Raw genomic sequence first — 26,129 nt, 5'->3', positions numbered from 1 at the left:
TCAGAGATTTATAAAGAATTACAAAATATCCTAGCTCAACCCCTAGTGGAGGTATTTAACGCAGTATTAGAAGGCGCAAGGACGCCTAAATCTTGGCTAGAGGCAAACATAACCCTTATTCCGAAAGATAACACAGACCATACATTAATCCAAAATTACAGACCCATATCACTTCTTAACTCGGACTACAAGATATTTACATCAATTATAGCGGAACGATTGAAACGATTTCTGAATGATTTCATACACGCAGATCAAAATGGTTTTCTCGCTAAGAGACACACTAAGCACAACATTAGAATAATATTAGATACATTGGAGTACTATGAATTACATAGCGAACAACAGATGGCATTACTTTTCTTAGACGCCCAAAAGGCATTTGACAATGTTAAATGGTCTTTTTTGTGCCAACAGCTTAGCTTTATGAATATGGGTGAAAAATTTATAAATATAATTAGGGCAATTTATGACAATCAGGAAGCAAAAATAATTATTAATGGGGAAGCATCTAGCAAGTTTCAAATTCAAAAGGGAACACGGCAAGGCTGCCCCTTATCACCGTTGCTGTTTATATTGACTCTTGAAGTATTAACGAGAACTATAAGAAACGACCCAAAGATAAAAGGATTAACCATTAAAAAGGAAACCTTTAAATTGCAAGCTTTCGCGGACGATCTAGTTTTTATTATGGAGGATCCATGTCAGACGGGACCAAAGCTATTGGAAGAATTATCTAAATATGGTGAGGTTGCCGGACTGCGAATAAATAGAAATAAGACCAAGATGATTGTTAAAAATATGACCAATAAACAAAAAGGTAATCTGGCCGAAATCACGGATATAGAAATAGTCAAGAAAATAAAATATTTAGGGATTAACATTACGGCTAGATGCACTTCACTCAAAAAGGATAATTATGATAGTGTAGTGAATCAAATAAAAGGTGACCTGGAAAGATGGGGAAACCTAAAACTCTCATTATTGGGAAGAATCGCTGTCATTAAGATGAATATTCTGCCTAAAATCCTGTTTCTGTTTCAGAATATCCCAATTCAACTCGACTCTAAATTTTTTCGAAATTTGGATAAATTATCACTAAATTTTATTTGGCAGGGGAAAAAACCAAGAATTAAATTGAAATATTTACAAGACACGAAGGAAAATGGGGGTTTTGGATTGCCAGACTGGGAATTATATTACCACGCCGCGGCCCTGAGCTGGATTAGAGAATGGGTAATCTTGAGAAATAGAAGACTATTAACTTTAGAGGGTCACGATTTGCAATATGGCTGGCATGCTTTCCTATGGACGGAGAAACAAGGTCTTTTCTCGCATTTTCAAAGACACCGGATCAGGCAAGCGCTACTCAATACTTGGAAAAATATTAGATCTCACAATTACACCAAAATACCGGTCTGGCTATCCACCCTTGAAGCGATAGTTTACCCAAATCTGTTTGATTTGGGTAACATAATCTCATACAAGGATATTCTGAATGAGGAGGGGGAATTGAAACTTAGGAATGAACTAGAATTACAAGGTTTAAAACTCGATTGGTGGGCCTACTTACAAATCCAATCGAGATTTAGGAAGGATAAAAATGAATGGGGGATATACACCTCTGAAACAGCATTGGACAAAATATTATTGGGACCGGACTCTAAACAAATAAGGAATTTTTATAAATTACTTTTGGGATATAAGCTGTTTGAAGAGCAAGTGAAAGACCCCATGTTGATCTGGGCTAACAATTTAGGACATAACATCGACCTAGATACTTGGCAAATAATTTGGGATAGGAATAAAAGGATAACACTGGCCTCATCGTATAAAGAAAATTTATTTAAAATGTTTTACCGATGGCATCTTCCCCCAGCCCGCTTAGCAAAAATGTACACAACAGTATCTCCCAAATGTTGGAAGTGTTCTGAAGAGATAGGCACATACTTCCACACGTGGTGGTCTTGCAGTAAAACACAAAAATTTTGGAGAATGATTTGGATTTGGCTGAAAGAAATATTGAAACAAGATCTGGAGTTTAGTCCAGAACTTTTCTTGTTGGGAATCACGAAAGAGAAATATCCTAAAGATGTGCTATACTTAACGATCCATATTATCACAGCAGCTAGAATATCATTTGCGCAAAAATGGAAAAAGAATGAGATCCCAGGACAAAAAGAGGTTATTAGGGAAATTTGGGATTGCGCTGAAATGGACAGATTAACTTTGGAATTAAAGAATAAAGATCAATCAGACTATTATAGAATTTGGAACAAATTGTATCTTTGGATGGATAAAAAGAAAGGTCTCTATTAGGTTTTACAGACTAGCTCACTGTTTTAAATATTGTGGTATTTCACCGATTTGTAATCTAAGTGTATTTAAGTGTATTTTTGATGTACATATATACATGTATATATATATATATTTAAACATTGTAGACAAAAAGGTTTGTCAGCTCGCTGGTACTGTGTCCAATGTTTTTAAATAATAAATTTAATAAAAAAAATTTAAAAAAAAAAAAAAAAAAAGAAATCTATTGTGAATGTTACAAAAACTCAGATGAGCCATCCATAACAAGCCATAGCAAAGCGTCGGGGCATGCTGACTTCCACTGTGGTGTTGGTTCATGATAATGCTCGTCCACACACCACTAGATACACCCAAGAACTTTTGAAGCAGTTCCGTTGGGATGTTTTTGATCACCCCCCACATAGCCCAGATTTTGCACTGAATGACTACTACTCAGGAATTTCAAACCTTGTAAGATGTTATGACAAGTGCCTCAATTTGAATGGTGATTATGTCAAAAAGTAATGTAATGTTGTAGTTTTCTAATGTGTATAATAAAAGTTCTGTATCCGCAAGTGTCTGTCATTGAGAACCAAACAGAGGTTTATTTCCGAATTGCCCTCGTACCTCAAGGTCTGTTCCCAGACTCCAGTACACTATACAGCAAGGGTGGCAAACTCACAACGTCACGTGGTGTGTTGTGATGTATCGCGACTTTTTTTCCATTGCTGGCAATGGGGTGGACACAGTTTCAGCATGCTGCATCCGGCCTGCAGGCCAGCAGTTTGACAACTCTGCTATACAGTAACTGGTAAGGCAGATAGTGGTCATCCATTCTGATGATATGTCCTACCCACCTTCTTTGGGTTCAATAATCAGGGACTCAATACTGGTGGCCCCTGCCTGATCCAAGACCTGCAGGTTAGAAACATGATCTTGCTGAGGAGTCTTGTTGAGTCCTTCCCAAGGATCCAAGGATCCAATTTAGGCAGAGCATGCAAGCCCCACAATCTCATCAAGGTACAGCCTCACAAGGGGACAAAAAAAATATTAATCTTTATTCACAACAATGGGAAGTCACAGCTGGCCAGTTCTTTAGATGTTGCTGGCCTTCATGTGCACTGTGTTCTTCTCAAGAACCTAGGATATCACAATGTATTATGTGAGGATCCAAGCTGAGTGGTCTTTTACAATTACCAGGTGGAAATTTTCTCAAAGCACAGAGTTTGTAAGTACCACCTATGACTTTTTAGCATGGCACTTGGGGCACCAGTAATCACTGGGGGCCCCCATAACCAGTTTATGCCATAATCTTTTAGTTTTGATTTTTTCAGATCTTGACACATTGCGATTTTCTCCAATTCTTTGGCTTCTATTCTGTTGATAGTACTGCCGCATCAATTATCCACCCTTTCTTCTTTTCAACCCCAGTTAATCTGTTGAATTATGAGCCAAGACTTTATCTGTCTGTACTTGGAAATCCCACTATATTTAAACCTTCTCATTTTTCACTATTTTTTCATCTCCATGATCCCACCAACTTTTCATTACTGGTACATGATAATTTTTACCAATGTTTCAGTGAATCATTTTGCCAACTGTGTTACGTTGTTTGTAATTTGTGTGATCTTCTTGCTTTATTATTATTATGGTTCATCACACAATCTGCCAGATGGCTTAGACTGAGTTTCACATTTTTATCCACCTAGAGAATCCTTTGCAAAGACGGGGGATGGGCAGATGTTGTTTGATGGTGTTAAAGGTATCATCGCAAGATGTAAACTGTTTCAAATAAAGCTGCCTTTTGTGGTGATTATTATAACCCTGAGGACTGCCAATACCACATTAAGGTGATGACTGCTTCTTGCTTGAGGAAACAAAAATAATACAGGAAATTTAAAGCAGCCAGATTCCAAAGAGCAAACTCACTGATTGGACGAGCAAGAATTGCTCTCAGGCAGATATTAGAAGAATTAAATACAAAATATTAAATAAGAATTCTATAACTATGTTTTCCTCTAAGTAAAGAGTTTATACTTGCCTAACCTGAGATCCTGAGCAGAGAACAAGAGGAATTAAGCAAATTTGTCTCAAGGTTTGTACTTGCCTAGCCTATATATTTCTGTTGCTGGTGTCAAGCCAAAAAAAAAAGAGTGAAGAGCAATGGAATTTGCAACTATGACCTGCAATGTTTATGACTAATTTGTCTTCCTGCCTGAAAACAACTCATATTTCCACAAGTGCATGTTTGTTGTGGTACTTTGAAGGGAAAAAAAGGAGATGGGACAGCAGGTGTCTTATGCTTCAGCTGTTGAGAAAGGATGAGGATTTATCAGTTCAAAAAAAAAGAGGACCTACAACAAACTGACAATGGAAGGAACTCTCCCTAAGAGGCAGTCAAACAAAATATTAAATAAAAAACAGATGATCAAACCCATCAGCAGACCAGCATGACAATCAGAAGTAGGAGATACAGGAGATGTTCTATAGCACACATGTCAAACTCGTGATGTCACGTGACATCACAAGACGTATCGGGACTGTTTTTCTATTGCTGGCAATGGGGTGGGCGTGGCTTCCAGATGATGCGTCCGGCCCGTGGGCTGGCAGTTTCACACCCCTGTTATGGTGCTGCACTCAAGAAGCTGCAAATAAAGTAGGCTTTGGGCATTGGGGAAAGGAAAAAAGGATACTGCGTGACAGAAGAGAAGACTGCATTCATAAAGGAGAGGATTCAATAGTATCTTATAAGATGATAAGTAAAAGAACCATGGTAGTTGGTATCGCACGTCTCCAAATAGCTGGAACAACCTTATGCTCACCAGACATATAAAATCATGCACCATTCGCCAGAAGTGTGGTTCAGGGATATCAGAGAACAGGTTCCAAGGCTTTCAAGTCTTGAAATCAGCCCTGCCTCCTGATACATATAAAGATATAAGTCCTAACAAACAGGCACAGCTGCAAACATATGAACCCGCAGTTTGAAAATATTAGACATAAACTCAAGATTCTGGTATTCTCATCCATCATTCCATGTAAGACCATTAGAAAGGAAAAGAAGAAAAATGTAAGTCACATTAGGTCTGCAAATGGTGTAAAGAGGAGAGATTTAGTTTTCAGGGACCATCACCCGATCCATCTCCAAGACTGCTGGCATGAACTGGGTTGCGCTTTACAAAGACTAAAATATATTTGGCTAGAACATGGCAAGTGAATCAGGTGGGGACAGGAAACAGTAACTGTAGAAGTTTATCGCCTATGGAAAATAGTTGTTGCTGGAATTGGACTTCAACCACACACATCCAAGCAAAAGAACATTTGTGCATAGTTTGTACTTTTGTGCAAGGCTTTTCATTTTTATATATACTAATGCTCAGAGACTGGAAAATAAGCAAGATGAATTTCAGCACTTAGCACAGAAAAGCAAATGTGCGTTTTAATAGACACAGTGGAAGCCAGACAGGATCAATCTGGACTCGAATAAACAATTAAAGATATCATTGGTTAAAAGAGAAAGAAGCAAAAGAAAAGGAGATGTGCATTTTATGTTAAAAAAACATTCTTGTAAAAATAAAATGAAGAAACCAAGCACTACTGCAGAGAACAACTGGGTTAAAATGAGCAGATTAACACATAAAAGGAATACTATTGTTGGTGTCTACTGTTGCCTGCCTAATCCAGGAGAAGATGTGGATGATATCTATCGTGTTTCTCGGAAAGTAAGGCCTAACCCGAAAATAAGCCCTAAATTGATTTTTGGGGTGGATCTAACAGAAGCTCTAGTTTTGGGGCAAGGCACATACCTAAAAATCAAGCTAGAGTGGGGATGGGGGGTGGGGGAGCTGCCCCATGCACCCCACACCCACTTACCTTGCAGCCAGGCCTCTCCGCACCGGCCCACTTCTTCTGTGGCATCTTCTGTAGCCAGGCCTGTATTTCTCAGTCCTTTCTGGAAGGCCACTGTAAGCCAAGAACTGAGCTATGGATTCAATCCATAGCTCACTTCTGCAAGACATCTGCAGCTGAGGACCAAGCTATGGATTGAATCCATAGCTCGGTACTCAGCTGCAGAGGCCTTCTGGAAAGTAGAATGAAGCTGCTCCTTTAGCCATAGAAGAAGTGGACCTGCTGGGCGGGGCTGTCAGTGCCAGAGGTGAATATAAAAGATATCCCCCGAAAATAAGACCTGGTGCCTCTTTTGGAGGCAAAAAAAGAAAAAGACCTGGTCTTATTTTTGGGGGACCACAGTAGCAAAGGCCAATATTTCAAAGAGCATATTACAGTGATGACAGATTTTAATTACCCTGGCATCTATTAGGACACAAACATTGCCTAGGGTGGTCAGTCCAGAAAATTCCTGACTTAGGGTAAAGGCAGACGTCAGGAGGAAAGACTGAGTTGAGAAAGTGGGAGTCCTATAATAGAAACATTGTGGACAGTGATGCTGGAGTTCTTAATTTTTAGAGAAACTGAAACAGTATATAAAATACATAGGTAAAGGTAAAGGTAAAGGTTCCCCTGCACATGCGTGCTAGTCGTTTTCAACTCTAGGGGCCGGTGCTCATCTCCGTTTCAAAGCCGAAGAGCCAGCGCTTGTCCGAGAACATCTCCATGGTCATGTGGCCGGCATGACTAGATGCCAAAGGCGCACAGAACGCTGTTACCTTCCCATGGTAGTGGTCCCTATTTTTCTACTTGCATTTTTACGTGCTTTCGAACTGCTAGGTTGGCAGAAGCTGGGACGAGTAACAGGCGCTCACTCTGTTACGCGGCACTCGGGATTTGACCCGCCAAACTGCCGACCTTCTGATCGACTAGCTCAGCGTCCTAACCCACTGAGCCACCACGTCCCTTCATAAAATACATAGCTTGGATTAAAAAAAACACCATTCCAAATATCTTGGAATAATTGTTGATTGCAAAGTGAATATGGAGATATACTCGTTTAGGATGTATTCAAAGAATGATAGTGAGTTTGATCAGGGAACTAGAAACTAAATTGTATAAAGATAAATGAAAAGAGCTTGCAAGCCTTGAGAAAGAGTGATTGATGGGCAAACAGGCATTCCTTAAATACTTGAAAGGATGTGACATAAGAAGAAAGACTTTCCAGAGTGCAAGAGACAAAATATTGGATATAAGTTACAAAAAGGGACATTTTCATTAAATGTTAAACTGCACATTCACATAGCATCATAACATAAGAGCAGGTTGAGAATGGAACCAATGACATAAAAAAGGATACACCATTTCACTGAACTGATTTAATTTGGATTCTTACTCAGGACTTGATGGCCAAAACAACCTTTCAAACTACTTCTATGTGTTTTTTTATTATTTCTACATCATTTTGTCTACATCATAGTTGTCTAAATTGGGCAACCATTTCTACCTCTGATGATGTAAAGTTGACAGGAAATAGCCAAAGAGGGAGGTTAGAATGCAACTTGATAAACCCTGAAAGAAGCCAGACAGGAGATCAGGAAAGGTGGTTTTGCCCTCTTGTATCTAGGGCTAAGGGACGCGGTGGCTCAGTGGGTTAGGACGCTGAGCTTGTCAATCAGAAGGTTGGCAGTTTGGCGGGTTGAATCCCGAGTGCCGCGTAACAGAGTGAGCGCCTGTTACTCGTCCCAGCTTCTGCCAAACTAGCAGTTCGAAAGCACATAAAAATGCAAGTAGAAAAATAGGGACCACTACGGTGGGAAGGTAACAGTGTTCCGTGCGCCTTTGGCGTCTAGTCATGCCGGCCACATGACCACGGAGACGTCCTCGGACAAGCGCTGGCTCTTCGGCTTTGAAACGGAGATGAGCACCGGCCCCTAGAGTTGGAAACGACTAGCACGCATGTGCGGGGGGAACTTTTACCTTTTATCTAGGGCTAATGGGTTGCAACCATTAATGAATAATAAACTACTAAACAGAAAGATAGCACAGAGCTGGGTGATTTTTAAGCATTATTAGAAATCCAAAATAAAGCTGGGAAGGCAGAAAAGTATTAAATTCACTTTGATAGATTTCTAGAGATTCGTTTATTGTTGGGAAGCATGTGTTATTATAGCCCAAATCATATGTGCTCCTAACAGAATTATTGTATATTACCATAAAATATAACTGCAAAGTTTTTGAGTTCAGGAAAACTTTTAAGTTATGCGAGGATGTCTGAAACTGGGGAAGTGAACAACCAACTGTACCCAACTTCAGAAAGGCAAATCATAACATTGAATTACTGATCTAAAAAGCCATTCATTATTTCAGCAGAGATCATTAGATGAATTTTTTTTAAAAAAAAGATGCTGAAATTTACTTACTAAAATTATTAGAAACAACTGAATATCTTCTAAATTACAATTTTCTACATTATTTCATGAACATATTCTCTATGGATAGAGTTGCCTTTCCCCCCACCTTAATTATTTAAAAATAATAGTAGTAGCAGCCTCAACAGCAACAACGAAGGAGTGATTTGTGTCAACAAGAAACCAGAGACACAAGTAGGAGTGAAAAGCTTTTGTGTCAAGGTGTGATTAAAGTAGCAAGAGATGATTTTAGGATCTTTTTTCTTTTCTAAGATCCTTTCATAACTTCGCTGCATAGGAGGACAGCTAATGATCCAATGACAACAGAATGGCAATGAAGGATATTGTCATGATGCCAGCCCTTAGACTAATGGTTCCCCCAGCCCCACTGAAAAGTATTTTAATTTAACATTAAATAAACACATAGAGGGCAGAGAGGACATCCATTCCATAGATAAATATTAAGAATATCGGATTGACTAAATTCAGTCCAATTTCATTTTTGTCCTGCTTCTGCCTACATCTTTCCCTGGGGGCGCTTCCGCACGGATGGGAGGGAGGGGGCTTGGCCCCAACAAAACATACCACATAAAGGTCAAGTACAGTCCTTGCCTCCTCCAAAGGATTGAGTGATACTGATTGGATCATGTTATCTTTTGCTGTCTCTGGTGCTGCTTTACCCAGTACATTAGACCACTACTGCCACTCACTGTCACAATCTTAAAAATGTGACTCTGTCTGTGGCAGGTAAACACTTGGATGATAGCTAAAGCTAATATAGAAATGCAGTTGCTGGCCAGAGACAGAACTCCAAAACTTCCTATGTTTTGGATGATCTCGGGTAAATGAAATCTGTCATCAAAGGAGAGAGATTTTTCACAGCATCTCAGTTTGCTAAGATTAATTATTGCAAAACCTTATTCTCTGGATCCCTCTCAGTTGACACTCCTCAGCCTGCTTCAGAAGTCACAGTGTCCTTGAAATAGCCAGCAGACTTTTCATATGTTCCGGTGTGTATCAGTACCATTTTTCTTTATGAGATGGGGTTGTCAGAACCCCTTTTCAGTGTATTAGCTTTCAGTTACCCTGGAGTGAGTCCTGACTTTTATTCAGCTCAGCTCAGCTTTTGTGTAACAGCTGATGTATGGATCACTACTGCCATCTGCTGGTCAGTACCCTTCAACAATGCAATTTTTCCACTGGGATGCTATTTGCCATGTGCCCAGTGCTATCTATACCTGGAGAAATCTAAGTGTCTTAAATGAAAACAAGAATAAAACTGAGGTATCTAATAGCAACACCTGGAATCTAAGTGCAGAGTTCCTAGATAAGCAATATTAGATGGAAAACTACAGAGGGACCTATTTTTATATATACATATACATATACATATACATATACATATACATATACATATACATATACATATACATATACATATACATATACATATATATATATATATATATATATATATATATATATATATATATATATATATATATATATATATATATATATATATATATTGCAGGATCCAATCTGTCTGGATCCTGCAACATTATCCTGAGACATATGTATTTGCCTTCATTTGTGACAATATATTTTGCTAACCAGAGATTTATGCTATTTTAAGTTTAACATATATCATATTAATGGGTTATCTAATCTCCTCTAACCATAGGGCTGACATATGTGTATATATACCTACAAAGTAACATAACACTTTTGCATTAAATGAAGTTGACTCTAGAATATGGAAGTTTAAGTAACTGATTTGTTAAGGTTCAGTGTGATACAAAATATGGAACAGTCAGTAAATTGTAAGTTGCTTATAGTGCCAGCTACTTTTTCTTGTAAATAGCCATATAAGTAAAACTTAGAGAATATTAAACTTATGCTTTACAAGGATCACATGCAGAAGCTGATAAATGGTTCCTGTAATAATGTCATAATAAAAAGACTAGATTGAGAGGTCATAGGAAATCATTGTTAGCCTTGGTTCCCCATATGCAACTGATCATGTAGAACTCGGATGACTGTAACTGAGATTAAACTTAATTTAATTTGTATTATATTAGATGTGGCTTCCTGTTTCACATCTCATAGCATTTCACAAATTAAAATACAAGCATATGTGTGTACATTTTTAGGCCCTGGAGCAAATCCAGTTAATATAGTCAAGAGTCAAATGTGCCACAAGTAGAAAACCAGGAATTAAATATGCAGGCAGGCAGATGACTTAGGTGGTAATATTAGTGAAATAAGCTACATACTCCGCAACTAGACAGATAAATAAAATACTGCACTAGCATTATCTCTCACAAGTTACCAATGTTGCTGATCGTGTTTTACAACTAAGGGACTTTGGGTCCCAGTAATAATTGACTGGCCCAAGGTCAACATAGTAATTTTCAGGTGGTTAAGCAAAAGGCCTGTCTAAATTCCTGACTCAGAAGAGGCCTCACAGTGAAGCATTTCTGTAGCCAATGAGTTGTTCAGACCTGCTATTCACTCCCCACCCTACTCTCTTTATCTGTGGATTGTGAACATGGCATATGCCAAGCCATTCATTCTGGTCCTAAAGGCAACCAGACTGGATGGCAAGTGAGGAGAAAACAAGTGAGCTGCTGAGCCAAAATCATTGTGTTTATCTCCAAAATACAGGGCAATTTCGTTATACTGTGCATCTATTGTTCCTTCTTTTCTGTTCAAAGTAAACTGAGAAATTGTGGTAGTATTTAAGCACTTGTCTCGTCTTTTCCTTCTTACTCAAGTCTTGTTCAAGCATTTGTATCTGATATAGGAGCTTAGAATTGAAAAGGAATACGTGGTTTAGGAATGGGTAAATCCTAATTATTTTGAGTGATATAAGATATAAGATTAGATCAACATTTTTAAGTTGCGGGGGGGGGGGTGTTAGGTTGTTTTGTTTGGACCTAACACTCCCTCCTTTGCAACTTAAAATTTTTTAAACTTGCAACCTGCAAAGGGGGGGTGTCTACAAACCCACACACACACACACACAACTTTAAAATGTTGTTTTGTTGGAAAAACAGTGATTTGAAGCAATCTTGTTTCTGATTGTTCTAAGTGCTGTGATTGGGTAGCTTTTGGGGTTTTGATTGGTGTAGTTGCCTCAAAATTTTACAACTTAGTCAATGAAACAGCAGAATGGACCAGTCACTTCCTGTACTAAGTGCTTAGTCTGGGTGGGGAGATGTGGGAGTAGAGCAAGGAAATGACATTTATACACACATTTTCCAGCCATCCAGCCTATGTTGCTAATGCTGTTACATTAGCAACATTCAACTCATGTTAAAGGTAAAGGTAAAGGTTCCCCCGCACATGCGTGCTAGTCGTTTCCGACTCTAGGGGCCGGTGCTCATCTCCGTTTCAAAGCCGAAGAGCCAGCGCTTGTCCGAAGACGTCTCCGTGGTCATGTGGCCGGCATGACTAGACACCAAAGGCGCACGGAACGCTGTTACCTTCCCACCGGAGTGGTCCCTATTTTTCTACTTGCATTTTTACGTGCTTTCGAACTGCTAGGTGGGCAGAAGCTGGGACGAGTAACAGGCGCTCACTCTGCTACGCGGCACTCGGGATTCGACCCGCCAAACTGCCGACCTTCCGATCGACAAGTTCAGCGTCCTAACCCACTGAGCCACCGCATCCCCTTCAACTCATGTTACATCAATGCAAAGAATACTAGACCTATTTTGGTATAGTGTATTTGTTGACCCTTTGTCCACATATGTCCTGGATGCATAGTCTCATATCCTTTCGATATTGAGTTTCATAATGCATTTGTAAAAGGAAAACCTCTGCATTTATTTGAGTATCCTCTGCACATGCACTGGTGCACTGTTGAGTTTCCAGAGTGCCTTTACTCTTCATGTTACTTTGGAACTGCTGGTGATTGAACTGTCCTTTTTCCCCGTGTTACCTTGCATTTCTGCCGTTTAATTTTTGTTCACCCAGCTCTGGATATGTACAAATTTCTTAATTTGACTTGGGTGTTTTTTAGACTGCAATTTGCTTGCTGTAGAATGTGGTGCAATCTTGGGAAGGGCTGATGCCGTATTATACTTTGAAAAGTTATATTGATTAATGGAAGAATTTTAAGCAGCTGTAGCACAAATAGAATTTAAAACGAGAAAACATCGGAAAGAGGAAAATTTGACTTTGTGTGCTACTGCTTTTCCATGTTTTCCCAGGAAGGAGGATGCTGTACTTGTTGTTGTTAAATCATTCTGTTAGGTATGTGCTAATTGAAATAACATTGATGAGAGAGATTAGTCAACTTGGTCCTGTTACTGTGCTGGCTGAGTGCCTCTCTGATTTTATTCAACCAACAACAATAACAACAACAACAAAATATCTGCTGAAAGCCGGGGACTGATTCAGTTGCTGATTTAGCTAAATCTTTAGGGGAGTTTCAAATGTTTTCCCACAAATATAAATAAATAAATCCAGTTGATGACTTTTGTTTTTTCTGCAAGTTGGTCTATTTGGTAGCAGTCAGCAAAGAGAAGTCCCTAACCTACTCCAATGATTTTGTGATAGAAAATAAAAGAGCAAAGAGATTGTGTTGCCCATATTCTATGTCTGATACCTTGACTAAAACAAAATGTTGCTTTGGAACATAAAAGCCCATTGTTTGCACTGGACAGGTAGAGAAGCTATGGGAAAGAAACAGTAGAAGCAGCCTTGTAATGGCAGCAGATAAAACTGGACGGAGGCAAGAAGTATCAAGAGGCTGGGGAACGATGTTCTCAGAAGCTGTTGAAGATGAATGGCTGTGAAATCTGCTTCAGGGTTCTTAATTTAAATCAACTTGTCAGAATTCTCTGTTAGGCTTGGTTTTCTCTCTAACAAAAAATGTTCCCATCCAGCTCTCATGCCTTAAAAAAGGACCATGAAAGGGGAAGAGATCTGTGGCACTATTTGTAAATGGTATAAGTAATTCAAATGGTAATTTAACCCCAAAGGACCAAGGGAGTTTTGTGGGACTGAGACTTCTAATGAAAAAAAGATGTACTGCTAACCCACCTATCTTTCCTTAATCTGTCACTTGTTTCTTTTATAATTCATGCTGTGCTGTAACACAGAAATGCTTAATGCATTTCTGCCAAGGAAAGCCTATTTATTCTGACCAACCTATCAAGCCTCCAGGTTGTTCTTCTACCATGGAACTCATTTTACATCTCATCCATTATCTAATAAGATGTGAAAACGGTTTCCTATCTTGCCCTGAGATCAGCCTTATTTCCACTGAAAGCTGTGCCATGAGATCATCCAGAGAGTTTCAATATTTCAAAGAATAACTCCCAAATCAAACTAGCCTATATACTGTACATTCCCACTGACCTAATACAGAAGCTTGCAAAGGAAAACTCTAGTCTAGTTGTTCCTACCCTATTTCGATGCTCTCCAAACAGCAGGCTTGTTCTCTAACTAGTGGTCTTTACCAGAGACTCCAAACTTTTACTTTTGCAGCCTAACAAAACTGCTAAAAACAAGAGTGTTGGTAAAGGACTTAATGGCCCATAGCCAAAAGTGAGGAAATGCATTTGGAAGACAGAAAGATTTGTAAATTAGGCAGCTTCAATGAATAATGGTGATGCAATGCTAGGCATTGGCAGGGGACACTTAAACTTGATGATATCTCAGACTACAGCTTAGTTGAGAAATGTTTTGACTGGCAGCAGGTGAACAATTAATGAAAAAGAAGCTTAGCTGTCAAAGAAGGGCCCCATATTAGGGATACATGCATGCTCTTTCCTGATGTCAGGTATGTTCATAGTATGTTGGTTAGGTAGAATAACTTTCATCTAGAAGGAATATTGTGTATTTGGTGATATGTGCTTGTTTTTCAGTATTTTGCAACCAGAAATAATGGAAATGTTTGGAACTCAAAAGTTCAAACGATAACAGGAAGCCAGAAACTTTTATAAGTTACCAGCATTTCTACAAACAGTCTTGCCAGTCTCTTTTGAGCTAAACAATGATATATACCTAGTAACCCTGGGCAAAATGGGCAGCATACAAGTCAAACAAACAAACAAATAAATAAATAGATAAAACACAAAGAATTAAAGGCAGCAGATAAGAAAATAAATTATAGCTAATTTCATTTAGGCCAATGCCATTCACTGTACCTCTGCATACATTTTTTTTTTATCCTCTTGGCAAATCATCCATCCGATCCATTTATCACTTCATTCCTTGGCATTTAGTAAAGAAACATCCAGCTCTCTTTTCTTGAGAATTTTATAAACTCCAACTAACTGTAACTTCTTCAGTATTTCCTTTCCACTTTTCTCTTTATATACAGGTAGTCCTCAACTTACGACCCACAACTGAGCCCAAAATTTCTGTTGCTAAGTAAGACATTTGTTAAGTGGATTTTGCCCCATTTCACAACTTTTCTTGCCACGTTTGTTAAGTGAATCACTGCAGTTGGTAAGTTAGTAGCACGATTGTTAAGTGAAACTGGCTCCCCCATCGACTTGGCTTGTCAGCAGGTTGCACGAGGTGATCACATGACCCACCCACCCCCGGCACACTGCAACCGACATAAATATGAGTCAGTTGCCAAGCCTCTGAATTTTGATCATGTGACCCTGGGGGATGCTGCGATGGTCGTGTGAAAAACGATCATAAGTCACTTTTTTCAGTGCTGCTGTAACTTTGAACGGTCACTAAATGAATGGATGTAAGTCAAGGACCACCTGCATTTATTTTGCAGGTCGACATTCATTCTCTCTATACAGGTAGTCCTTGACTTACAAACACTCACTTAATGACCGTTCAAAATTACAGTGGCACTGACCTGTCCTCTCACTTACAATTGTGGCAGCATCCCCATGGTCACATGATCAGAATTTGGATGCTTGACCACCAGCACGTAGTGATGAGGGTTGCAGCATCCCGACGTCATATAATCACCATGCAAACCTTCTCAGCCAACCTCCAATAAGCAAAATTAATGGGGTGGGAGCCAGATTCACTTAAGAACCGTGGGGTTCGCTTAACAGCTGCACCAATTCACTTCACAACCATGGCAAAAAAAATTATAATCAGGTGTGGCTTACACAAAGGCCTTGCCTAACGATGGAAATTTTGATCCTAAGTCTCGTCGTAAGTGGATTCTTTTCATAATGGTCACTTAGCTTTGTAAGTGGCTTATTTATTTCAACCAATCAATTTTTATAGCTGCCCATTTCATATACATGACTCTGGATAGAGAACGCTAAAGTAATTTTGGTGATACTTCAAATACGCTGCATGGAATGATATCCGCTAATGGAACGGTGTTCTCTTATATCACCCCACATCTGGAAAACTGCATTATCACTGCAGTTTCTGTTGTGCAGTAGAGGAGTTGTGTGTAGAGGAGGTTCGACATGGTGCAGAATAAAGGGTAGTACAATGACTACCCTCCAGTATTATATAAAACTGGAAATTAACCCATGTCATTTGTGGTAAATTATATATATTGTCTTTAGATCTGCTTACCAAAACTAAACATCTTACCTCAGAGGGTGTACCATAGCTACCGTATTTGCAGAATTGGAAAGTTGCGCAAACCTTATATTTGTTTACCACTGCTTCTCCTTCAAGTATGTTTTCTTAATACTTGACTTTTTAATTTGTTCAATTTTGCCTAAGGAAGTGACCTCATAACCTTTTAGATAGCATAAATGTCAGTACAGGCAGTCCTCAACTTACAATAGTTCATTTAGTGACCATTCAAAGTTACAGCAGGATTGAAAAAGTGACTTATTACCATTTTTTCACACTTAACGACGTTTGTAGCATCCCCATGAACCTCAGATGCTTGACAACTGGTTCATACTTATGACCATTGCTGTGGCCCAAGCTCATTTGATAACTTTTTGACAAGCAAAATCAATGGAGAAACCAGATTCACTTAACAACCATGTTATTAACTTAACTGCAGTGATTCACTTAACAACTATGGCAAGAAAGGTCATAAAATGGGGCAAAACCCACTTAACAAATGTTTCACTTAACAACAGAAATGTTGGGCTCAATTGTGGTGATAAGTCGAGGGCTACCTGTATGCTTTTAACTATGCAGTGGCAAAAAACAAGAGTACAGAGAAGAGCAACAAAGATGATTGGGGGACTGGAGGCTAAAACATATAGGGAACGGTTGCTGGAATTGGGTATGTGCAGTTTAATGAAGAGAAGGACGAAGGGTGACATGATAGCAGTGTTCCAATATCTCAGGGGCTGCCACAAAGAAGAGGGAGCCAAGCTATTCTCCAAGGCACCTGAAAGCAGGACAAGAAGCAACGGATGGAAACTAGTCAAGGAGAGAAGCAACCTAGAACTAAGGAGAAACTTCCTGACAGTTAGAACAACTAACCAGTGGAACAACCTGCCTACAGAAGCTGTGAATGCTCCAACAGTGGAAGTTATTAAGAAAAGACTGGACAGCCATTTGCCTGAATTGGTATAGGGTTTCCTGCCTGAGCAGGGGGTTGGACTAGATTACCTCCAAGGTCCCTTCCAACTTATTATTATTATTATTATTATTATTATTATTATTATTATTATTATTATCATCATCATCATCATCATCATCATCACCATAATAAGCAAAGAAATAGTACATACTAAAACCAATAGGAAAGAATATTTGCATCTCAGAGACCCCAAAATACTAAACCTTTTCATATGGATTAATCTGTCCAGTTACGGAAAGGAAAAAAGAGGCATGTTCTAAAATTAAAAGAAGGGCCAATGAAGGCCAACATCACTGGGCTGTCCTATGAGAATTGGTGAGTTGAGAGAAGTACAAAAGCAAAGGTGTGTAGTAAGGTTGTGTGACAGAAGTCCAAGTTTATTATTAAAAATCAGGGGGCAAAAGGAGTTCAGGCATCGCGTCATTGCTTTTCTCCTTATCTCATCAATTTTCAGAAATAAAATCTATAAAATTAAACCTCAACTTCTCCAGAAAAGGATTATGGTCTGTAAAAGGAGTGCTGGGGGAACTCTCCTTTTTGCATGCCTGGCTTAACAGCTATTAATTTAAATAGGAAAGATGACATGCCACATCTACAGAGGGAGCTCTACCTACGAACGGCTTACATTCCAAAAGGCTGTTCATCAATTGGTTTTGTTCACAATTCCGATCAACAGAGAAAAACCCGTGCACTGTATAGCCCCTTGAAGTCCGCGAGCGAATCTGAGAAGAGTATGCAAGTAGAAGTCATGAGAAGATGGGAAAGGGTTAGCAATAGCATTCGGTATTTAAGCTTATATACTGCCCCATGGTGCTTTACAGTTTACAGTGTAGAAGCATTATCTGCATATTGCTCCCAACTGGGCTTTGACCAACCTCAGAAGGATGGAAGGCTGAGTCGACCTTGAGCCCCGTCAGGATTGAACTGCAGGCTGTGGGCACAGTTAGCCTGCAATACTGCACTACCAGGGCACCTTACATAAGCGGCGTGCCTGAAATTCACCCTTTCCTGCTTTCTCCCAACTTCCAGATTCTTCTAGGATGGTGTTGTGACTCAGGGCCAGCCTGTGGGTCCGACAGCCGGCTCCGATGTATCGGATGACTCAGATGAGGGGGAGGAGGGAGACGAACCGGCTGATGATGGCTTGGAGGCTTTGCAGAGCCCTCAGCCGGGGACCTCTTCTCAGCTGCGTGAGCCCGATAGTGCGGAGGATGATGACCCACAGCTGGCCCTGTTCAAGGACGCCCGACGCAGGAGGCAGTCGAGCAGGAACAAACAAAGAAAGGCTGTGGGACTCCTCGGGAGGAGGCACAGGGAGACCACGCCCTGAACTCTAAATAAAAGGAGTGTTTGGGGAGGGGCTGGTTGCTGAAAGCAACCCTTCCGCTTGAGGATTCAAGTTCCTGTGTTTTTGTTTCTTGTTCTGTTAATTGACTATTAAATCTTGGCAAACGCTTTTCAGCCTTGGACGCTCTCCAGTCTCTTCTGTTTGATAGGGGTTTGCCTTACTACAAGGCCGGAAGAGGGCTGGTTCAGAACAGATGGAGTTGTGGGCAGGTTTGTTCATCTAGGCGAACACTTGCAACTCAAAAGTTCTGAACTAGAGTAATTAATGTCTGTGCTGGAAAATGTACCGCTCAAATCTTCCCAAAGGGAACATCATTGCAAAATTCGTTGCACTTAAGTAGTTGGACCTCAGCCTTTTCAGCCACTGCAGGCAAAGGTGGTTCTAGAATAGCTCAGCAGGTTGTCCTGTTTCATTTTGCATAAGCACCATTTTGCAGCACTGCAATGAATTGTGATTTCATACGGCACTTAAAGTGACAACAGGAGCATGACAGAGTGCAAAATGGAGCTGCAAAGATGTGACATGAGGCAGATAAACATTTTAGTGTCACGTTGTGCTGATATGTCTATTCATTATTATGCAAGAGCCAACACTGTATCGAAACATCAGACGTATTCCATCAGCTTGGCTTGTCAGTATACTATAGCAAGGAGCTGAAAAAGAAATCTTTCGGTATTCTAGTGGTGGGCCAAGATAGTGTACTTCAGAATGGCCAGAAGTATACTTTAATTGATGTTTCACTTTATTTGGTGTGTTTTTTTTCTTCTCTAGACACAAGGATAGTAATTAGGAAATGACAGTGCAGGGATCATAGATCCATGTCAAGGCAGATTTCTGCCTTATTAAGAAGTAGGCAATACACACATGAGGGTAATTTTTAGATAGTTCTGTTTATTCAGAGCTATCGTCTGTGATTTTACTAAGTGGTTTTAACGTGCAAGTTGCCGAGTGACAGAGGGAAAAACAAACTGGCTCTCCGTCTTTGCCAGCACATTTCTGCTGTTCACAGACATTAGAAAATGGGACAGGTAACAGATGAAGAATCCTAATTGAATTCTAGGACAGGGCTTTTCAACCTTTTCACCCATTGTACCACTTTTAGGATATGGCAACATCCGAGTACCACCAGTCGCCTAGCAAGGTGTCAAAAACTTGATGACCAAAAAAAAAAAGGAAAAAAGTGATGAAGTACAGGTAGTCCTCGACTTACAACAGTTCACTTAGTGACTGTTCAAAGTTAAAATGGCACTGGAAAAAAGTGCCCCCCCCAAGCCACAGCCAAGCAAGACACCTGCCTGCCCACCCGGCGGCGCTCTTCCTCCTATCCAAGGTTTTCATTGTTGTGAGCGTTTATGTTGAGGATTGGCAGTGGGGGTGGGGTAGGGGTTTTTATTTTGGTTTTTATTCCTCCCCCTCTACTAGGTGATTGCAGCAGGTTTTGGTCACTTCACATGACCCTGGGACACTGTGACCGTCATAAATATGAATCAGTTGCGAAGCATCTGAATGTAAATCACAAGACCCTGGAGATGCTGCACCATTCCAGCTGATCAGCCCTTCTTCTGGGCTCAGAAGTGCCAGGATCAGCACCAAGCTCCAGCTGGAGTCTGGCACTGATCCTGGCATTTCTGCTGAGCCCTGACAGCCCTGCAGCTCCAGCCATCTCTCGCTCAGGCTTGTGCAGTGCTACCACTGGTTCAGCTCATTCCCGTCCCCCGCTACCACTTTTCTAGGATGATTGCATACCACCTGCCAGGTGTCAAAGTACCACAGGTGGTACCCATACCACTGGTTGAAAAGCCCTGTTCTAGGAGATGACCAGGCTGAGCCTTAGGCGGGGGGGAGGGATCAAATACACCATCAGTCATGAATTCCTTCACATCCACAAAAGATCTAAATCCAGCCCATCTTCAATTCCTTTTACTTTTATCTACCAGCTTTTTAATAGTTCAGATTCTTGTAGAAATCTTAAGCTCAGTGCTTCCATTTGATCACCTTTAAAGCCCTTCATGGCATGGGTCCAGGTTACCTGAGGGACCGTCTCACCCTACTGGGATTGGCCCTCCCTAACTCATGCTGGCAGAGGAAGCAGGTTGCGGTCCCGTTAATCTGATTATTCCGGCTGGCGGGGTCCAGGAAGAGGGCCTTCTCTGCTGTTGCTCCTGCCCTCTGGAGCATCTTGCCCTCCCCCAATGTGAGATTGTCCCCAACCCTATCTTTTTGTAAGGGCCTAAAGATGTGGCTGTGCCAGTTGGCTTGGGGTGCCCCAATGGGGGAATAATGCAATGGAGATGGTTGATTAATAACAGATTCCACCTCCATCCCCACCCTCTCCGTGTGTCCTTAGGTTTTAATGTCTAATTTTAATTTTTATTCTTTAATTGTGTATATAACTGTAAACTGCCCAGAGTAACCCTATGGCGCTTGACATGAATTAAACATAGCAATCTGGATATGTTTGTCCTGAGTGAGTCACTGATTACTTTAGAGACTTGTTCTAGGAATCCTGAATTGCTGCAATCCCATCTATTTCTCATCTGCCCCTATTATTAAAAAAATGCAACATTTATTGGCAGATATTTTTGAGCCATGGTTATAGAAGAATCTTCTATGTGAAATGCAGTCCCTCCTGTGTTCCAGTGTTTCCAAAATTCTAAGATCAAATAGTTATGGAAATATTTTGAGAGAATTTTTGTTTGCAACTGAGGAACCCAAGATAAAGTGTGTCCCCTGCCCCAATTTTCTAATAATGTTATCTCAGAAACTCACCCAAGGAAACAGACTGATGATAGTTCTGGCTTTTCAACCACTTCTTCTCTCCCCCCCCCCAAAAAAAAATTTATAAGCTGTTTTTGTTATAAATCTCAGTGCTTCCATGTATAAAATGAAAAGGAGTCTTCCATCTACATGGAAGGAAGTGTGTAGTGGGGTGCCCCAGGGCTCTGTTCTGGGCCCAGTGCTCTTCAAAATCTTCATCAATGATTTGGATGAGGGGATAGATGGGGAACTCATCAAATTTGCAGACGACACCAAGCTGGCAGGAATAGCCAATACTCCAGAAGATAGGCTTAAAATACAGGAGGATCTGGACAGACCCGAACACTGGGCACTATCTAACAAAATGAAATTCAATGGTGAAAAAAGTTAGGGTCTACATTTAGGCAGGAAAAATCAAATGCATAGGTATAGTATAGGTGGTACCTTGCTCAATAGTAGTAACTGTGAGAGGGATCTCGGAGTCCTAGTGGACAATCACTTCAATATGAGCCAGCAGTGTGCTGCAGCTGCCAAAAAAGCCAACACAGTGCTAGGCTGCATTAACAGAGGGATAGAATCAAGATCAAGTGAAGTACTAATACCACTTTACAATGCTTTGGTAAGGCCACACCTGGAATAGTGCATCCAGTTTTGGTCACCACGATGTAAAAAAGATGTTGAGATTCTAGAAAGGGTACAGAGAAGGGCAACAAAGATGATTGGGGGACTGGAGGCTAAAACATATAGGGAACGGTTGCTGGAATTGGGTATGTGTAGTTTAACGAAGAGAAGAGTGAGGGGTGACATGATAGCAGTGTTCCAATATCACAGGGGCTGCCACAAAGAAGAGGGAGTCAAGCTATTCTCCAAAGCGCCCGAAGGCAGGACAAGAAGCAACGGATGGAAACTAGTCAAGGAGAGAAGCAACCTAGAACTAAGGAGAAACTTCCTGACAGTTAGAACAATTAACCAGTGGAACAACCTGCCTCCAGAGGTGGTGAATGCTCCAACACTGGAGGTTTTTAAGAAGAGACTGGCCAGCCATTTGCCTGAAATGGTATAGGGTTTCCTGCCTGAGCAGGGGGTTGGACTAGATGACCTCCAAGGTCCCTTCTAACTTCTTCTTCTTCTTCTTCTTCTTCTTCTTCTTCTTCTTCTTCTTCTTATTATTATTATTATTATTATTATTATTATTATTATTATTATTATTATTATTATTTTCTTGTAATAGAAGCTTTTTTATTGGAGAAAAGTATACATGTCAGATGTATTAATGAGCAGGCTGTGTGATTAGATGGATGCTAAATAAGAAATTATGAGAATTTAATGGGATAAGAAGAGTGCTGGATCATCTGAAAACACTACAGCTGTCATATCTCCCCTTGATTCCTAATGTTTGTTTATGGTTTTCTTTTTCCAGTTTGTGTTCTGCCGTGAATGTAAAGAAGAATACCATGAGGGTGAATGCCATAGCTCCTTCAAATGTCCAGGAGCCACAGCTCAAATGGTACATATCTCCACATCCATAGCATCTCAGAAAATTAACTAGAGGACCATGGGGGTGGGGGGGGTGATAATCAAGAACAGAGACAACGAGGGCCTTGGTAGGAAACAGCATGTGGGCATCAAGGGAGGAGATTCTGCAGTAAACATCTATTTCCCCTTCAGAAGTCCTAGTGTTGCAGTTATTAGCTCTTAACCAGAGCCCTAGTGGCACAGTGGTTAGAAGGCAGTATTGCAGGCTAATTCTGCTGACTGCCAGGAGTTCGATTCTGACCAGCTCAAGGTTGACTTCCAGCCTTCCAAGTTCACTGAAATGAGGACCCAGATTGTTGAGGGCAATATGATGACTCGGTAAACTGCTTAGAAGTGTAAAACACTATAAAACAGTATTATAAATCTAAGTGCTATTGCTATACATACCATAGGTGGAACTCAGAAGTAGTTATTAAAATTTTAATAAAGTCATGAAAACTTACATAGGATTTCCAACACATATACAGACAGACATCTGCTCAGAAAATGAGGCTTATTTTATCTTTACCATGATGGTATTCAGATTTTTTGAGAGAATGACTGATACGACTTCCATAAACTTCTGCTATAAAAAAGCATGGAAGTTTATGCTTGATATGCTTCCTTCCAAGTCCTTCCTCTTTACAGCCCAATGTTAGTTCAGTACTAATGCATAATTCAGCACAGTGAGCAGCAAGCACAAATGTAATCTACATTATGAAGATTATAAAAACTGATGGGGAGAAAGTAATTTGATTTTTATTTTAAGGTATTTAAATTTGTACTTTCTGATAGAGCTGTGCAATGCTTCAGATTAGATTCTGAAAACATACTTTGGAACATGCAGAGGGACAAACATAACACCCATTTACTACTGTTTAAAGCTGTATCTATAGTCTAAATCATTTTTGGGAACTGAATCCAAAGAGTTGCTGTGTTATTTCTGCACAAATAAGCAAACTGGAAAGTTTTTCAATATTTTTTTTATTTCTTGAAATAAATGTAATGCAGTCATTCAGTCAACACATGCAAACAAAAATGCACACATTTGCAAAACACTGTGCACAGAATGAGATAAATTATAAAAAGGGAGAAAATTGAAGAAATTTTGTGGTCCAGAATACATCTCTTTAACTGGCTTTTGAGTCTATTTAATGCGGTTATCTTATAGATGGCCTTTTTTTGCCCAATTTGCAGTTGTTCCTCAACGTTCAATCAACTCACTGCTAGGAATATTTTAATGTTTGGGGATTTAAAAAGGGATGCTCTTAGATTTAAACAAGGAATGAACCGATCATTATCTCTAATAGTCACAATAATTCTGAGTTCTGTTCACTCCGTAAAGAGAAGTGCCAAACTGGGCAAATTTATTTTAATTTGGGTCAAGATAGCGTAAGGATTATTTTAAAAGCCACCCAGCCAACCAATTTATCTTTCAAACATAAGCAAAGAGAAGGTCCTAATGTGTACTTTTATGTTTCATACTGGGAAATTCTCTTTTATTTCTTGTAACCATCATGCTGAAATGAAGAAATAATTGAGTTGAGAACACTACTCCTTATCAAGTTAATTCTTGGACTTTCACATGGGGCTGCACATAATTGCTAGATTCTTAGAGAATGCCAGGATCCAAACTAAAGCACATTATTCATTAAGCCAACCAGTATCCAAGTGTCCTTGGATACTGATCCTTTAGCTATAGTCAATTCTGGGGAAAACAGATCAAGACCTGAGTGGCATTTCTGAGACATGGCCGATTTTGAGAGATTGAAGTATAGCTGTTTCATAATACCCATAGCTACGGTATATATACTATATAATTTATATAGCTGCCATGTTTCCCCGAAAATAAAACCCAAGTGGAAAATAAGTGCTAGCATGATTTTTCATGATGCTCATAATATAAGCCTCACCCCCAAAATAAGCCCCAGATAAGATCACTAGCAGATGGACGCATTTAGTACCATATTTCCCCAAATATAAGACCTAACTGAAAAAATAAGCCCTAATGCGACTTTTGGAGCAAAAATTAATATATAAGACTTGGTCTTATTTTCAAGGAAACATTGTAGCTAAGCTGATCACCCTAAGAAGGGAAAGGGAAAGGGAAAATTAATTAAATGAGCTGCCTGTAGCCCTACCACACTTTTCCCTGTGTTGTCTTTACCCTCAATCCTAACCTCAAAATGCTATGGAAGCGTGATCTCCTTGATGGAGCTTCACCAGTGCTAGAGAAGTGGCAATCTCAGCAAATGAGTCAAAGAGACTCATTACAATATGATATAAGGGTGTTGTTGTTGTTAGTTGCAAAGTCGTGTCCGACCCATCGCGACCCTATGGACAACATTCCTCCAGGCCTTCTTGTCCTCTACCATCTTCTGGAGTCCCTTTAAGCTCACGCCTACTGCTTCAGTGACTCCATCCAGCCACCTCATTCTCTGTCGTCCCCTTCTTCTATTGCCCTCAATCTTTCCCAGCATTAGGCTCTTCTCCAGTGAGTCCTTCCTTCTCATTAGGTGGCCAAAGTATTTGAGTTTTAGTTTCAGGATCTGGCCTTCTAAAGAGCAGTCAGGGTTGATCTCTTCTAGGACTGACCGGTTTGATCGCCTTGCAGTCCAAGGGACTCGCAGGAGTCTTCTCCAGCATCATAGTTCAAAGGCTTCAATTCTTTGGCGCTCAGCCTTTCTTATGGTCCAACTTTCACTGCCATACATTGCAACTGGGAAGACCATAGCCTTGACTATACGCACTTTTGTTGACAGGGTGATGTCTCTGCTTTTTAGTGTGCTGTCTAGATTTGCCATGGCTTTCCTCCCGAGGAGCAAGCGTCTTTTAATTTCTTGGCTACAGTCCCCATCTGCAGTGATCTTGGAGCCCAGGAAAATAAAATCTGTCACTACCTCCATTTCTTCCCCATCTATTTGCCAGGAATTGAGAGGGCCAGATGCCATGATCTTGGTTTTCTTAATGTTTAGTTTCAACCCAAGTTTTGCACTCTCCTTCTTCACTCGCAACAAGAGGCTCTTTAGTTCCTCTTCACTTTCTGCCATTAGAGTGGTATCATCTGCATATCTTAGGTTGTTGATGTTTCTTCCGGCAATCTTAATTCCAACTTTTGATTCATCTAGCCCTGCCTTTCTCATGATGTGCTCTGCATATAAGTTAAATAGGCAAGGCAACAGTATACAGCCTTACCGGACTCCTTTCCCAATTTTGAACCAATCAGTGGTTCCGTGTCCAGTTCTCACTGTTGCTTCTTGGCCCGCATATAGGTTTCTCAAGAGACAAATAAGATGGTCTGGTACGCCCATCTCTTTAAGGACTTGCCACAGTTTGTTATGATCCACACAATCAAAGGCTTTAGCATAGTCAATGAAGCAGAAGTAGATGTTTTTCTGGAACTCTCTAGCTTTCTCCA

The 26,129-nt window shown here is 40.2% G+C and overlaps 1 protein-coding gene across 3 annotated transcripts in view; it reads left to right on the top strand.

The window, feature by feature from the left end:
* Nucleotides 1-26,129, top strand: part of PRKN (parkin RBR E3 ubiquitin protein ligase) — a 712,723-nt gene that overhangs the window by 671,671 nt on the left and 14,923 nt on the right. For all 3 annotated transcript variants that reach the window (XM_083372991.1, XM_083372990.1, XM_083372989.1), the window contains one exon: nucleotides 22,617-22,703. In XM_083372991.1, coding sequence (XP_083229117.1) covers nucleotides 22,617-22,703 — 87 coding nt within the window. The remainder of the gene's footprint in view (nucleotides 1-22,616; nucleotides 22,704-26,129) is intronic.

Source organism: Vipera ursinii (genome assembly GCF_947247035.1).
Source record: "Vipera ursinii genome assembly, chromosome: 1".
In the NCBI taxonomy this organism is placed as follows: domain Eukaryota; kingdom Metazoa; phylum Chordata; class Lepidosauria; order Squamata; family Viperidae; genus Vipera; species Vipera ursinii.
This window is presented reverse-complemented; position numbering and strand designations above follow the sequence as displayed.